We start from the raw sequence: 15,467 nt of genomic DNA on the forward strand, positions 1-15,467 counted from the left end.
GAGGGACGGGGGTGCGGCCACCCCTTCTAGGGGGTGATTTTTTTTTTCTTTTGAGAGACTTTTGCTATAGGGCGTGTGCACTCGCCAGACAGAGACAGAGAGACAGAAAGCGAGAAATCACCCCCTGGGGGGATGGCCACGCCACAATCCCTTCTCCTCCATTCTCCTCTCGGGATCTTGGGCACACACGCACACGCGCCCGGTGTGAGTTTTAAGCCACCGGGTCCAGGACACGAACTGCAGTCGACCACGTGGGAGTCCAGCGACATAGCCATTATGCTAACTGCTGGTCCCTAGGGGGTGATTTCTCACTTTCTGTCTCTCTGTCTCACACACGTACCCTGTAGCAAAAATTTCTCAAAAACAAACCAAAAAAACCCAGGGAGGGCCCATCCTGGTGGCATAGTCAATAACAAACTGAATTGAGGTGCTGGAAGCCACGTGACTGACCACAGGTTCAGAAGCACATGTGTGCATGTCCAAGATCCTGACGAGCTGGAGGATGGTGGGAGGGGAATCACGGTGTAGCGAGTTTAGTGTGATTCTTCTCACTAGTGTGCATACTCAATCACGAATAAAAATAAAATAAAAACAAATATGGGGTGAGATTTAACCAGAATATCTGAAATTCCCCAAGAGGACTAATTATTAAAAGCTGTCTCTTTTTTTTTTTTTAAAGTTTTGGCATAGGTTGTATGTGCTTTCTAGTGGGAGACAGAGAGAGGAAAAGTGAGACATCACCCTCGAACTCCTCTCAGAATTTTGGGCATGCATGCGCACGTGCCCAGTGTGATTTTCAAGCTGCTGGGTCTGGGACTCAAACCATGGTGGGCCATGCTGGAGTCTGGTGCCTTAAACATATAACTTGGGGGTCCCAAAAGTGCTTTCTTTGAAAATCTTAAGTTGTCCATTTCTAGAGCACTTTGATTTTAGCCCAGATTTCTTCAGAGAAACATACAGGAGAACCACTATCCAAGAAGCACTGCCTACATCCTTCCTTGACAGCATCTTGTGACGCACACCTGACAGCACTGGGACACCACCTCACTGACTACGTGGAGGGACTCCCTGTGACCCTGGTGTGGCTGTCAAGCCTGATGCTTTCTGCAGACCTCTCTGAATTCATTACCATGGTTTCCTTACCCAGGAGAGCCTTTCGAGGCACCAGAAATGCTGGCAGAGAGGAGCCTGTGTTACCTTCACACGGCCATGACTGTTTCCGTTTTCAAAAGACACCATGAAGCTGGATATGTGTTTATGGGCAAACCAACCAACCCCACCACAAAGATTTCTGAGCTGGCAAAAGATCTCGAGGGAGAAGAAATGGCGTCCCCGTGGGGCTCACAGTCCACTTCCTACCTGATGAAGGAGGGAACTGTTCGTCAGTCCTTGCGCCCCTGGGATGGCGCCCGCGTGTTTCATGTGCACGTTGTTCATGGCTGGCAATTTGGCAACCTTTGTGGGTTTGTTGCTGCTGTTGTTGATGCTGCCTGAGCCCGGTGAGCACTTTCTCTTCTTTCCTATGAGTTTGTCTAGAGGAGTATGTGAGTGTGAAAAACTGCCGTGGGAGTTGACAGGCAGCTCGCTGGACTGGTGGATGAACGGGCCAAGTGACAGAGTGGAGTCGCCACTGTTCACCATCACACTCATCCTCTTGATGGGCTCAGCAGGGCTCCCGCCCAGGGGGCCCCTCCCTGACTGGTCGTGCCGGACGCTCACCGAGTTCGCCTTATTTGCCACGCAGTTGAGGCTGATGCTATGGGAAGATGTTACCGTTGAGGGGTAGGGAGGCCCAGTGTGAGCCACACAGTTTTTCCTAAAAGACTCCATGGAATGAGAAGAAGACGAGGAGGAAGTGGAGCAGGAGGAGGAGGTGGAGGAGGAAGAAGAGTGACCCAACAGTGGGAAACTGTTTTTGCGTTTCTTTCCTGAGCCGCCGCTGGTGCTGCTGCTGGCGTTGTGACAGTTCGTACTGTTACCAGAAGACTCCTTGGGCCTTAAAGACTTGCTGGATTTCAACTTCTGAGGTTTCCTGGACATTGGGGAGGAAGGGACCGAGGAAAGGCCGGAGGGTGTAGAGGGGGACGAGGATGAGGAGGACACTTGTCTGGACTGCATACTGCACACAGGATCCATCGCCCCGGAAGTGGCAGGCTGTGCGTTGAGCGTGGTTCCATGAGCTGGCACCGATTTGCTGTTGGGGGAGATGCAGGTGGCCGAGAGCAGACCTGGGGATGACGAGACGGTGGCTGCCGCCAGATAGCTGACCCCGCCTTGTGATGTCGGCACAGAGTTTGTCCGGTGAGGAACACGTGTGGAGACAGGTGACGTGGTGCTGGGCACTGGTGGGATTTTCCTAAAGAAAGGAGAGGACAGTGAGTGGCATTCAGCACAGGATGCATAGGCACTGAGACGGTCACCCCCTTGTCCAGTGACTCGAGAAACATATCCCATCAGCGTGATCACTAAGATGCAAGGTCAGTCCGGTCCCTTCTCTCCAAATTCGCTATCACCTCCTGGGGCTCTGAGGAAAATGCTGGGGCTGGGGCAGCCCTGTACTCCACCTCCCACTCCCAGCTCCCTGCCTTAGATCCAAGAAAATGCCATGACACAAGATGCTGTGTGTCCTCTGCCTGGACCTCTGTCACCCCAACTTCTGCTCTTTCTCTCAGCTCTTCACTTTCTTCAGAAAACTGTTCTGACCTGCTCAGCCCTCCACAGACCTGTATGAACCCATTTCCCAGACTTTGTAAGACTTAGGGTAGTTTTAACGGGATTGCTAATCACCAGCTCCCTTTGTAGATGGAGCACAGCTTATTTACCATTCCAGCCCCAGAGCCCAGGACAGTGCCTGAATACTGAAGGTACTCGATAAACGCTGGGAGAGCTCAGGACGCAGTGAGAAAACAGGGAAGGCGCAGCTTGTTAATAGCAGTCTCAGGCTGTTAAGTACTGACCGGAGTAGCCGCACAGTGAATAAAGTCTCAAAGTTTCAGGGGATTTTCTGGTCACAGTACAGTCTTAGGCTGTTAAGTACTGACCGGAGCAGCCGCACAGAGAATAAAGTCTCAAAATTTCAGGGGATTTTCTGGTCACAGTGCTGCATTACCACATATTAGTAACGCCTGGGCAAGGATTTACCAGGGCATGAGGGATCTGTTCAAACAGTCAAACCACGGAGGCTCCCTTTTATTTTAACTGTGAGTTTTAAATGTGACAGCACCAACATTTAAATACTGGAGAATGAAACTGAGGCAAGGTGTTGGTAAAACAGAAAACAGCCCTCCTGGAAAGCAAGTGCCATGACTACCTTGCTTCTGACTGACTGGCGTGGCCCCGCCTGCCCCATCACTGCCCAGTGGGGTTCAAAGTCCTCATCTTTCAAGTGAGGGCAATGCCCCCGTCTACTGCCGAAATGCTCTTAAAGGAGAACTGCGGTTATTAATAAAAGGAATGAAGGGCTGCAAGTGTTTGTACCTGCTTTAAAAACCCCACTCTAGAGTGTAGCTCTGAGGCTGGGTGTGGTGGCACACGCCTGTAGTCGCGGCGGACAGGAGCTCCTGTCTTTAAAACAAACAAAAAGAATGTAGCTCTGGCCTGAAGTTAATGCTGCTCGACTCTGGCTGCATTCAGTCACCTACGTGGAGTGTAACCATACCGACACTAGTGTGGGATTGTGGGGACAGAGCCCGATAATTTCTCAGTCTCTCCAGGAGATTCCTATGTAGAATCAAAAGTGAGAAGTTGAGCTCTACCTATGGAGGAGGACAAGAATTGGCATTACCTGACAGGTGTGTTAAACGCTAAGTTCCTGGGCCCACCCCAGAGTGCCTTCACAGAATCTGTATCTCAGCTAGGCCTCCAGGTGATTCACAGGCACTGGCTCATTTGAGAAGTCCTGCTTTGAACGAAGTCCAGGTACTAACGCTCGCCGGGTGCAGTGGCTCCTTGTAGCCACTGGGTGGCGCAGGACACTGAGCCCTAAACACTGAGCTGCCTGGAACCAAATCCAGGGAAAAGGCTTCTTTCCACAAGCAGCAGGAGGTGCATCTCTTTGGGCAATACCCACCTCTTTATAAAAAACGCTCTTCTAAGTTACACATTGCCTTTTGTATACAAAAGAGGCAAAGTAAGAATATACTGTCATATTGACTCAAGTGTGCACAAAAATAATTTTGTAAAGACATACAAGCACCTAATAAAAATGGCTCCACCTGTGAGGCAAGGGACAGGGGGGCTGACATTTCACTTTATGTCTCTTTACAGCCATCTTTCTCTCTTAAGCCAAGTAAGTGCATTACCAATTCAAAAAGTCAAAAAAGAAACAAAATTCCGATAACCATCCAGCTCCTTTTTAGGGGATGTGGAATGGAGATCCCAGAGCAAGAGGGCAAGCAGTTCTCAGAAACCACGAGAGCCTTTGGTCACAGCCATGCTGCAGAGGAAGCACTGGTCCAACTCCACCACGGTCCAGAGACCACACAATGCGGACGACTTACTTCTGCTCACACCCCATACCGTCACTTCCCCCCAGATTGCGGCAAAGATGCCCCCTGAGTGCAGTTCTCTGGGTGAGAAGTACTGAGCTCCCCTCACAAGTCTCAGGGTGGCCTGGAAAGGCTGCCTGAGCAGGCCGACAGACCTTCCACAACACCTGGGCTGGCACTCTTGCCCAAGCAACACTGTGTGCCCGGCACTGTGTGCCAGCTCGTCACTGAGTGATACATCTGTCACTGCTGTGTTGACTTTTTAAAACCAAAGTTCGTGTTAACAGGAAGAAATGGCTTCCTCCTCCCTGGGAGCAAGTGATAAGGCAGTCAGCCTTCCGAGAGAACGGAGAGAGGCTCTGGGGTGGCCTCATGGTCCTGCTTTCACAAGTTCACAGCATGAAGGGGAAACCCTCTCCACACAGCTGCAGGAACCGAAACCACCTTCCCCCGAACTGCTGGCTGTGAGCCACTTACCAATGTAACGGGGCTGAAACATTCTGCAGGCCCTTCGAAACTCTTAGCAGTGTCCTGAACCCACAGTTCACTGCACTCAGCGCTCCCCAAGTCCCACCAGTGGTCTGAGTTACTGAAATACGCAGCTGAGATTTCATGGATTCGGGGCTGTCCTGCTGTGGAGAGTGCCAAGAACTTCAACAAACCACTCCCCTGATTCCATCTTTGGCCAGGGACAATGGTTTTTCATAAAGGAAAAGAAGAGCCAGTTCATGGCACAGTGTTAAGGTAGCTGTATCCCCACAGGGTCGACTGCATAGTGTGAGTCCCAGACCCAGCAGCTTGCAAAACATGCTACTTGTGTGTGTGCCCAAAATCCTGAAGAGGAGGAGAAATAGAGAAGGAAGTGTAATCACCCCCCACAGAAGCTGCTTTCCCACTTTCCTTCTCCGCCCTCCTCTCTCTGTTTCTCTTCTACAACTGCATGTGTCCTCTGGCAAAAGTAAAAATAAAATAAAATAAAAAAAGAAAAAGAAAAAGAAAAAGAAAAGAGCTTTGTATCCAATAAGAACTAGTAAAAAGTAGTGTAACACTGGTCTGGATCTAGTTTGCTGAAGGAACAGCCAAAAGTCCTGTTAAAGAATATGGAGATGGTTCTCTGGATCGTGGGCCTTGGCCAGCTTCTTCTGACTTTATTAAGAAGACCAGGCAGGGAACCAGCAGTTAGCTTAATGGCTATGTCACTGGGCTCCCATGTAGTCAACCGTGGTTTGCATCCTGGACCCGGTGGCTTAAAACGCATGCCGGGCGCGCGTACGTGCGTGCCCAAGATCCCGAGAGGAGAATGGAGGAGAGGGGATTGCGGCGTGACCATCCCCCCTGGGGGGTGATTTCTTGCTTTCTGTCTCTATGTCTGTCTGGCAAGCGCACGCGCCCTATAGCAAAAACCTCTCCAAAAAAAAAAAAAGAAGCCCAGGCAGTGAGGCAAATGCATGTACTGGCAGAGCCTGTGCAAGGAGGCACTAGTGAGGCCTCACTGGGTCATCTGGGGTGATCCAGGAATTACAGGTCAGCACCTGGTAGTAAAGCTCAACGTTCACCTAAGTAGTTCCTACCAAATACCAGTTCCTCAAGCCAACGCCACAGGACATTCCACATTCTACGTGACATTTCCTGCTTTGAGAGTAACAAAGCACAGCACCTATTAAAATCTCTGAGAGGTTCTGGAGTAAGGAAAACTCTTTTACTTTGAGAAAGGCTGAGTTAAACAGCATTGGCCATGGAGCCCTTTCTCCACCTAAAATCCCATCTGGCGAACACTAGCACATCTAATGCCACATGAGATGTCTTTTTTCAAATTTTGCTACTGCGTGTGTTGTGTGCAATTGCCAGAGGAGAGAGACAGAGACAGAAAGGGGAAGAGGGAGAAAAAGAGGGAGGGTAAGAAGGCACCCTCCATGAGGAATGGCCACATCCCATCCTGTCTCCCTTTCTCCTTTAGAGATTTTGGGCATGCACGCACACATGCCCGGTATTTCTCCCGCCACCAGGCTGGGAGCTGGCAGTGTGGGATCGACCCCCACAGCGTGGGCTAGCCCGCACAATGTCTTAAACTGCAGTCAGAGCACTTGGCTCCTCTACCTAAAACTAACGGTTTTCCGCTACTCAGGGCCAGTTTTGGTATCATCTGGCCCCTGCTGGTCTCTGGCCCTCACCTTCAACCATGTTCACTTTCTCACTGTTTCCTGAACAAGCTGTCGGCCTTTCTGACTGAAGCCCTTCACACTTTTGGTTCCTTCAGCCTCAACTCCCCTCCTGCCACAATCTCCAATGCTGGTCTCTCTCGTCCATGTACTTCAGCTCAAGGGTTCAGTCCATGGTGGCTTTCCCTGAATCTCCAGGATGGTTATTTTCTCACCTCAGTCGTCTGGAAACAAACTGCCCTTAGGTTCGAATCCTGGCCTGGCCACTAATATACTGCATGACCTTGTATCTTAGTTTCATCATCTGTAATACAGGGATACCATGATCACCTGACTTCCACAACCGTGGGCCCAGCCACGATGGCGCAAGCAGGAGGGCGTCACTGCACAAGGGCTGGGGCAGCATGGGAGGCTGGGTTTGGTTTCTGGCCCAGTCTGAACAAGATGGGTGCGGTGGTCCACCTGGTGATCCTGGCTAACTGGAGACTGGAGCAGGAAAACTGTGATGTGGTGAGACCCTGTCAAGTATTTCTTTCTCTATCCTGCTTCCATCATTAAAAAAAAAAAAGGAAGAAAGAAAAAGAAAACATGCACGCATGTATGTGGCTCATTCTTTTTCTCTCTCTAAACACACACACATATCTATTTCATAACTTGCCTGGCTCATAGAAAGGTCTTCTCAGTAAGTGTTGGTATTATTGTCTCCATTCTCTCCCTTATGCCAAGCTGTAAGCTACTTATTTATTTTTCTTTTGACTGACTTTTTGTCTGTCCCTCACTCCCAACTCAACTGTCAGCTCGGCATATGTGGGAGTCCTTCTGCCTCCAACCCCGGCACCCTGAACGGCATCAAGTTGCTGAGTGCGTGCGTGAATGAATGAACAGCAAGGGGCCTTCTTCTCGGGGTGGGCTGGAGACCACGTTTTCCTGCAGACAAGCATATCTTCGTAAAACCAGTCCCACAGACATAAAGCAAAGAAGGGCCCCCCAGCAGGCACTCACTTCCACAGCTGCGCGTTCAGATGCTTCTCCACCATGAGGTTGAGGGCGCAGCGAAGCCGGTTCCACCTGGAGTCAAAGACGTAATAGCCTCTTCCAATCTGCCGGCTCCCGAATGTGCAAAACTGCAAGAGAGAACACAGGCGCACGTGCTGGCTGACTGCGACTCCTCGCCCTCGGCTGAGGACTCTCTCTCCTTCAAGAAAGGCGCTAACCAGGAAAGACAGAGCTGACTCTGAGCACCGCAGGCTGTGAAGCATGAACGTGACAATGCCTAGCCCTGAGTGTCGTGGAAGAGAAAGGGAAAAGCATGAGAAGTCCCCGGACAGGGTGCGTGTCGCCTCTAGGGCGCCCTGTTCTGCTCTCAAACCTTCACCGCGTCCCACACGTGCGGGCATGCCAAGGTCCCTGGCGCGCCCCCCTGCAGTGCCCTGTCCATGCTGCGTGGGGAGGGTCAACGCGGGGTGGACGTGGAACTTACAGATGCTGGCTGAGGATGATGACCTGAATAATGACAGTCCAGTTTTTCAACAGACTCTTCTTTGTCATCGCCTTCGCCCTCCTCACTGGATAACCGAGAAGCTGGCTCAGTGGCAGGCAGGGGAGGGTGTGGAGATTCATGGACTGGAGGAGGGTCAATGGGGGCACTCCCACCTTGCTGAGCAGGGCAGCCTGGAGGCCTTGGTGAGCAGAAAGTGCAGCACGGATCAGATCACACGCCTGGGCATCAGCGCCTTAACTCAGATACAACACCGTATCCAAACCAATTACGGGAGGCCTGACTTCCACTAGCACTGGGGAAAAAAGAGGCTGATCCAGGTGGCCTGTGAGTAAAGGAAGCTCGCTCCTGGACTGCACAAGGCTAAGTTGGGCTGTCTGCCAGATATAACCGAAGGTAACTTATAGACAGTCCTCCTTTCTACAGTCACTCAGGTGGAGCAAGTCTTCTTTCAATTCTCTCCAAAGGAGGAGAAATACAGAATTCAAAAGAATTCTTTATTTCCTCCAATCTCATCCAGGTTTGGGTCACTAAGGCAATAAGTGAGACAACTGGCAAAGTTGGGACGGGCGATGGTGAGGGCGAGGTAGCATTTCACTCTGTGGATAGCACACTGTGACTGAAGGCCACTAACATATTTTTCCTATCTCTATAGTGGCCGAGTAGTTGTGCAATTAAGTTTACTTTATTATAGGCGGGCAAACTTCAATGAGAAGATGGCCAGATTCAGGACTTGCTAAGGACTCTCTGGCCTGGGCCTGACCACACTCAGGGAGAAGTCTCCAACTGCAACTCCAGGGTGTTGCTCAGAAACCGGGGGCTCACACAGGGACAGGCTCAAGCACAGGCTGGATTTCCATGAGGGGAACGTCCACCTCAGTGCCACCACTTCATGGATCAGGCACGTGAGGGTGAATCGTTAAGCAACCACAACCGAGGGCTGGCATGCTCCTAGCAGAAGCCCTTGCCGCCGGCAAGTGAGCAGCCTGCACAGAAGCCCTCATTCTCTGTGCCTTTCTCTTTAAAAACCTTCTCTCTGGCAATCGGGCACAAGGTCCGGTTTTTTATTTCCACGTGGGTAAATGAGCAGGCACAAACGCACCCATGTTCCACCATCGCTGCCTCTGAGGAACGTGTATGACAGGTTCTCATTAATACACTGACCCATTGCTTGCTAGACTGCTAAAATGCCTAATACGTGCTCAGTCCAAACTCCCAAATGAATGAATGAAAAAACATGTTGATAAATGGATGCTGTAAAAATTCAGGCTGGATGCCTGTTCCCAGAATTTCCACTGCTGTGTATTGCAAGAAGCAAGACAAATGAATGGGAAACTGCTGCCAAAGCAGGTGAAATGTTCCGATCACTAACCTGCAGTAGGACCCAGTCTCAGTCCTGCTTGGTGGGGTTAAGAGACACCTGTCATTCAGCAAGTGTAGAGCAGATAAACCTAGCTTTACTCTGCCACTTGCATTTGCAAGCAAGAAAAGTCCTGGTTGAAACTTACTGATGAACACATTTTTCTTTTTCCCATAGAAAAACCCAGTTTAAAGAGATCTGCACAGTGAGCCTGACGTATGTACTCAAACACCATGGCTGTGCTGGGGTTTTATGGTGTCTGCAAGTCTGTCTCTGAAGGAGGGAGGAAGAAATGGATGGGTTGGCTTACCTTGGAAGACTAAGGGTGTGAGGTTTAGGTTTACTAGCTACGAAAGGCTTTGATTCGGAAGGAATCACTCCGTGAGGGTTTTGGTGCGGCTCCTGTGACGTTCTGGGAGGGGCGGGATGCGGGTCCCTGAGAGGCTGCGGTGGTTGCTGAGAGTCCGGATGGCGAATCGATTCCTTTTCCCTGGTTTTGTTTTTGTGCTCGGCTAATAATACATCAAATCGTTTTCTTCTACCCTGGACAGCTCTTCGCTGGGTTAAGGAATGTGTCTAGAGACCAAAGAAACACAGAAAGTGAGGAATTTCAGTAATAATTTTTATCTGATAGATATTCCAAAATGCCTCTCCCAGTTAAAAAGGAATCTGGACTTTGAGCACAATGACTACTCAGCATATGATAAGAACAAAATCATGAGAGCACGATCTTTTCTCATTAGCTGGACTAGAAATACAAATGAAAGGGCCTTCAAGAAGATCATGGAAGGATAGCAGTTAGCGTAATGGCTATGTCACTGGACTCCCACATAGTCGACCACAGTTCGCGTCCCAGGCCCAGTGGCTTACAACTCACGCCGGGCGCGTGTGCATGCATGCCCAAGATCCCGAGAGGAGAATGGAGGGGAAGGGATTGCGGTGTGGCCATCCCCCCTGGGGGATGATTTCTCGCTTTCTGTCTCTGTCTCTCTCTGTCTGGTGAGTGCACGTGCCCTATAGTGAAAACCTTTCAAAAAAAAAAAAAAAAGATGATCATGGAAAATGCAAACTATGAAAAAACCATGCACAGATTTTAAAAAATTTTGCACCAAAATAATCTGGTACTTTAATTTTTCCAAGAGCCTTGTGAAGTCCCCCATATTACAGACTCTACTGTAAAAGGATATGATGATGTTATATCCATCAGAAGAAAGGCTGAGCTGAGCCACTTGGTATGTAACTGCACAGCACACACCAGAATCGGGTGACAGGTACTCATGCCTTCTGCCACACTTTGCAATTTGTTTATCAGAGCTCGTAACAATGTCATTAAAAATATCCTCTGGACCATTGAAAATTCTGAAAATTAACTTAAGAGGAAGAAACTAGGACTCCATAAAACATGTATCAGCAAATATTCTTTTTTATTGGTCATAGGGTGCATGTGCTGGCCAGAGAGGAAAAGTGAGAAACTTTTCCCCAGGGGGAGGATGCTCATGCCACAATCCCTTCTCCTCCATGCTCCTCCTGGGATTTTGGGCACTCAAGCACATATGCCCAGTGAGATTTTCAAGCTGCCAGGTCCAGGACTGGAACCATGGTCGGCCATGTGGGAGTCCAGCACCTAGCCACCATGTACCCCCCGGGATGCCCTCAGCAAGTATTGTTTTAGTAACTTGCCAGAGAGTAAAAATAAACACAACCATTTCTCTTGGTTCCAATGAAAATGCTCTGTAAAGAGAGAAAGAGGCTCACACCCTAGAGACAGGTACTGGGATGGCCAAGAACGATGCGGAAGGAAAGATGAGGCTGAGAGAAGAAAAGCTGTGAGCAGGACGATAAGCAAAACTGAGCAAATCCTGACAGACAGATACTGCTGTAGAAGTCAAGGAAGTGGGGGACACAGTCCTCCAGAGCCTTCAATGTCAGGTTTTAGAATCAAGGAATGGGCACACCGAGTGGGGGAAGTCCAATTATGGCAGTGCTGGCCTTAGGAAGGCAATCAATCAAACTTGAGGTTGGGACCAGCAGTTAGCGTAATGGCTATGTCGCTGGACTCCCACATAGTCGACCGCGGTTCAAGTCCTGGACCCGGCGGCTTAAACTCATACCGGGTGCATGTGTGTGCATGCCCAAGATCCCAGGAGGAGAATGGAGGAGAAGGGATTGAGGCGTGGCCATCCCCCCGGAGGGTGATTTCTCGCTTTCTGTCTCTTTGTCTCTCTCTTTCTGGCAAGCGCACGCGCCCTATAACAAAAAAAAAAAAGAAAAAAAAGAAACCTCTCCAAAAAAACAACTTGAGGTTGAAGTTCATCTTGTAAGAAAACGTCTGTACTCCAAAACACATTTGATAATTACTAGCGTTAAACAAAATCGAGGCTCACTCGAAGCCTAATACTACTCCTAGCAGAAGAGAAAACTGAACGTGCAAGTGCGAACTGATCAGAGTTGAGCAAACCTTACTGGCAGTCAGGGCCAATCACTGTGACGTGACTGCAGGTCAAGCTAACCTGGCCATTCCATACTGCATGGTCTCGGTCTGGGAAAATGCAAGCAGACATAATCCTTAGGAGCAAATGGGGTTCACATGAACTGCAGTGCCCCTAATCACACATCCACGAACACAAGTGAATTCATCTACATATGTCTTTATTTTATGTTACAAAATACTGTAAATGATTAATGTAAACTTTCTGTGCATTTCTGCCCCAACACATTACACAAATGTATTGCTTTATAGGTTATGCTTTATATTGTATGTTTGCTACAATTTAAGACTTAAAGGGAATTATGCTTCTAAATTCCATCTGAAATTCAGTAACATAACTGCAAACTAACCAACACACCAGCTAAAGTCTAAGATGACACAGATACATGCTTAGCTACTTTTCAAATTCATTTTCATTTCCTTGACTATGTAACATACTCAGAAAAAAGTTATCTAAATTACAACAAGGAACTTCATTTTGTTCAGTGTTACACCAACACCTAGAACACCTGACACCCAGTAAGAGCTTCAAACTGAAAGTATATAAAAAGAATGGTCCTCTAATAATATGTGCTGAAGGAACAAATGAACATATACTGGTCCACCTGACCACCTCTTCTTATATATATATATATATAAAGCTGTCTTCATCTTTGCAAGGCCTCGGATGCTCAGTAAAACCAAGTGAAGACAGTAGGCAGACACAGTATTTTCCCAGCTCAGTTTGAAAAGTAAACAGGATTTCTGCTGAGCTCAGAAGAATATCTGACACAGGTATCTGAACTCCCCAATCAGAACTCTTCAGGGGTGTCCAGGCCCACTGGACCAAGCTGCAGAGTGTAAGCAGGCTTCCCAGATCCTGCTCTCCGCTCCTGCGACTGCACGTGCCTCCTCTCCCTCCTCGCCTGGCCACCTGGCTGCCTCTCAGGCTCCAAGGTGTTTGTTCTGTCCTGGCAGTGCCTTGGCACATGTTGTTCCCTCCACTTCTCCTGCTGCTCCCACCCTCTGCCCAGGTAACTCATCACGTGGATTTCCGCCCCACATTCCCATGGCGAGGAAGCCTCCCCTGGACACATCTCCCTGCTGCAGGCTTTCATAACACACACTCCTCTCCTCTTTACAGTCATGAGGGGTAACTTTATACTTTTTTGAGTGATTATTAGATTACAGACTAGAAGCTCTACAGGGTGCAGAACACAGGTCGGTCTGTTCAAATCTGTCCTCTGGGCCCTCACTCACAAACGTACGCAATGAAAAGCTCACCGGTGACTACATGATGGAGGCTAGCGGAGTCACACCGACAGGATGTTAGACAGATGTGGAAAGGAGGAGGGGATGGGGAGGGTAGCAGGCAGACAACAAAGCACGAGTGATGGGAGTGAACAGACATGGATCTCGGGGGGGAACAGGGCCAGCAACATTTGAAGGCTGACAGAAGAAAAGAGGCAGGAGCTTCAGGAACATGGATGAAGCTTGAGGACATCATGCTAAGAGAAATAAGCTGACCACGAAAAAGACAACAGTGCATGACTCTGCGTTCATGTTACATATAAATAGTCAAATTCATAGATGAGTGCAGTGGTGGTTGCTAGAGGCTTGGGAGAAAGAGAAGTGGGAGTTACTAATCATGGGTGTAGTTTCAGTTAGCTGAGAAGAGGCAGTTCTCGAGATTGGCCACAAGGCGCTGTTCCCAGTCAACAACCCCACACTGGACGGTTAAAAAGGGGCTCAGAGGGTAAATCTCATGTTAGCTCTTCCCATACAGCAATAAAACTTAAAAGGAAGGAAAAAAGGAACAAAGGAAGGCCAGATGGACAAATAGACAAGCTTTTGGTTTATCAACATGTTTCACAGATGATTTTAAAAGAGCATCTTCGAGGGTCAGCAAGTAGCGTGGAGGTTAAGGTGTTGCATCCCAAAGAGTCGGCTATGTGGTTCAAGTCCCAGACCCAGCAGCTTGAAAATCACATTGGGCACATGTTAGCATGTGCCCAAAATCCCTGGAGGAAAATGGAGGGGAAGGGATTGTGGCATGGACATCTTCCCAGGGGGTGATTTTCCCTCTCTTTTGTCTCTCTTGGGCAAACCCACCTGCCCTAATGCAAAAGAAAACAAACACAAACAACAACAAAAAAGAGCTTCTTCAATAAAGAAAGCATCCCCCATTGCTCATTGGTCAGGCATTGCCAAGGCCTCCATGTTACTCAGGTCCAGGTAGGCAGGAACAGGGTGAGACATGCTTTCACCAACTCCCATAGAGGCAGATGAAACTGTGACATAACTCTACAGAGCTCAAATGGCGACCTTCCAGAAATAAAAGCAGGCCCAGACAGCGGCTCAGATAGTAGAGTGCTATTGTTGAGGCTGGTGCCACATGGAGGCCTGAGTTCAGTTCCCAGGCCAACCTGAAGCAGGTCTCAGGGGATGACATGTACCTGCAACTCTAACTGGGAAGCCAGGGCAGGTGGTCATGGCATGGTGCTATTCTGTCAAAAACACCCATCTCTACCTTGCTCTCCCTCCACCCAAAATAAAACCAACAGAACAAAACACAAAATAACACAACCAGTATATATGCTAAATTAGTGTCATATAAGAAAACAAAGGCTGCTTGATCTGGGATAGAAGTTTATTTTTTTTTTACTTTTATGAGAGAGATTACCATTTCTGACACAGTCTCACTGTGGTGATAGTTGGCCCTAGCCGCCCATTAGCTAGGATCACAGGTATGTGGGTGCACCCAATTTGTTCAAATTGGCCCAGGCCTCCATGTGGCCCAAGCTTTGTGCAATGGCACTTAAGCCACCACTGCTGGGCCTGAGACAGGAGTTTTTAACTTAGAGTTCCAACAACAGGCTTGAGGAGGGTGTTCAAATCAAGATGGAATGCAAAATTAAGAATACGTATGAGTATGTATTTTATTTTTCCTGGGAAGAGGGTGCATATTTAAAAAAACAAAAGAACAACAAAAAACAACAACAAAAAACAAAACCTGGATATTTACTGGCACACTTGACCAATTCCTTTCTCCAAAAGCTTCAAAAGCATTACTGTAAGATAAACTCTACATGATAAAATTAGAAATTTAAATTTAAAATAAAAACCACTTAAAAATAAAAACTTCTGGGTCTAGTCACAGATACAGGCAAGAGGGGCACTGCTGGATGATGCTAAAAACCGTATGGAAAGATTCTAGGTCCATGGCCTGGGTGGGTCTAAACAGGCTGGGCACTGTTCCGGCTGGATGCAGGGCTAGGGGAGGATCACTATGTACAGACCCTGCTGGGGGTGCCCTTCTCTCTCTGTCTCTCTCTCTGTCTCTCTCTCTCTCTCTCTCTCTCTCACACACACACGAAGGGAATAAATTGAAACTTAAAAAAAGAAAAGAAATTCTGGCCCAGCTCCAGTGGTGTGGTGCTGACTCTGCTGGTTAATACTGGTGCCACATAGGAAGGCCTAGGGTGACTGAAAACAA

At 48.6% G+C, this 15,467-nt stretch overlaps 1 protein-coding gene across 2 annotated transcripts in view; it reads right to left on the reverse strand.

The window, feature by feature from the left end:
* The window catches only part of ATXN7 (ataxin 7), a 104,697-nt gene that overhangs the window by 5,231 nt on the left and 83,999 nt on the right, over positions 1 to 15,467 (reverse strand). For both annotated transcript variants that reach the window (XM_027775511.1, XM_027775512.1), the window contains 4 exons: positions 9,815 to 10,080; positions 8,127 to 8,325; positions 7,649 to 7,770; positions 1,360 to 2,356 (listed from right to left, as the gene is read on the reverse strand). In XM_027775511.1, coding sequence (XP_027631312.1) covers positions 1,360 to 2,356; positions 7,649 to 7,770; positions 8,127 to 8,325; positions 9,815 to 10,080 — 1,584 coding nt within the window. The remainder of the gene's footprint in view (positions 1 to 1,359; positions 2,357 to 7,648; positions 7,771 to 8,126; positions 8,326 to 9,814; positions 10,081 to 15,467) is intronic.

The sequence above is a fragment of the Tupaia chinensis genome, unplaced genomic scaffold, assembly GCF_000334495.1.
Source record: "Tupaia chinensis unplaced genomic scaffold, TupChi_1.0 Scaffold000569_1, whole genome shotgun sequence".
NCBI classification, from domain to species: Eukaryota; Metazoa; Chordata; class Mammalia; order Scandentia; family Tupaiidae; genus Tupaia; species Tupaia belangeri.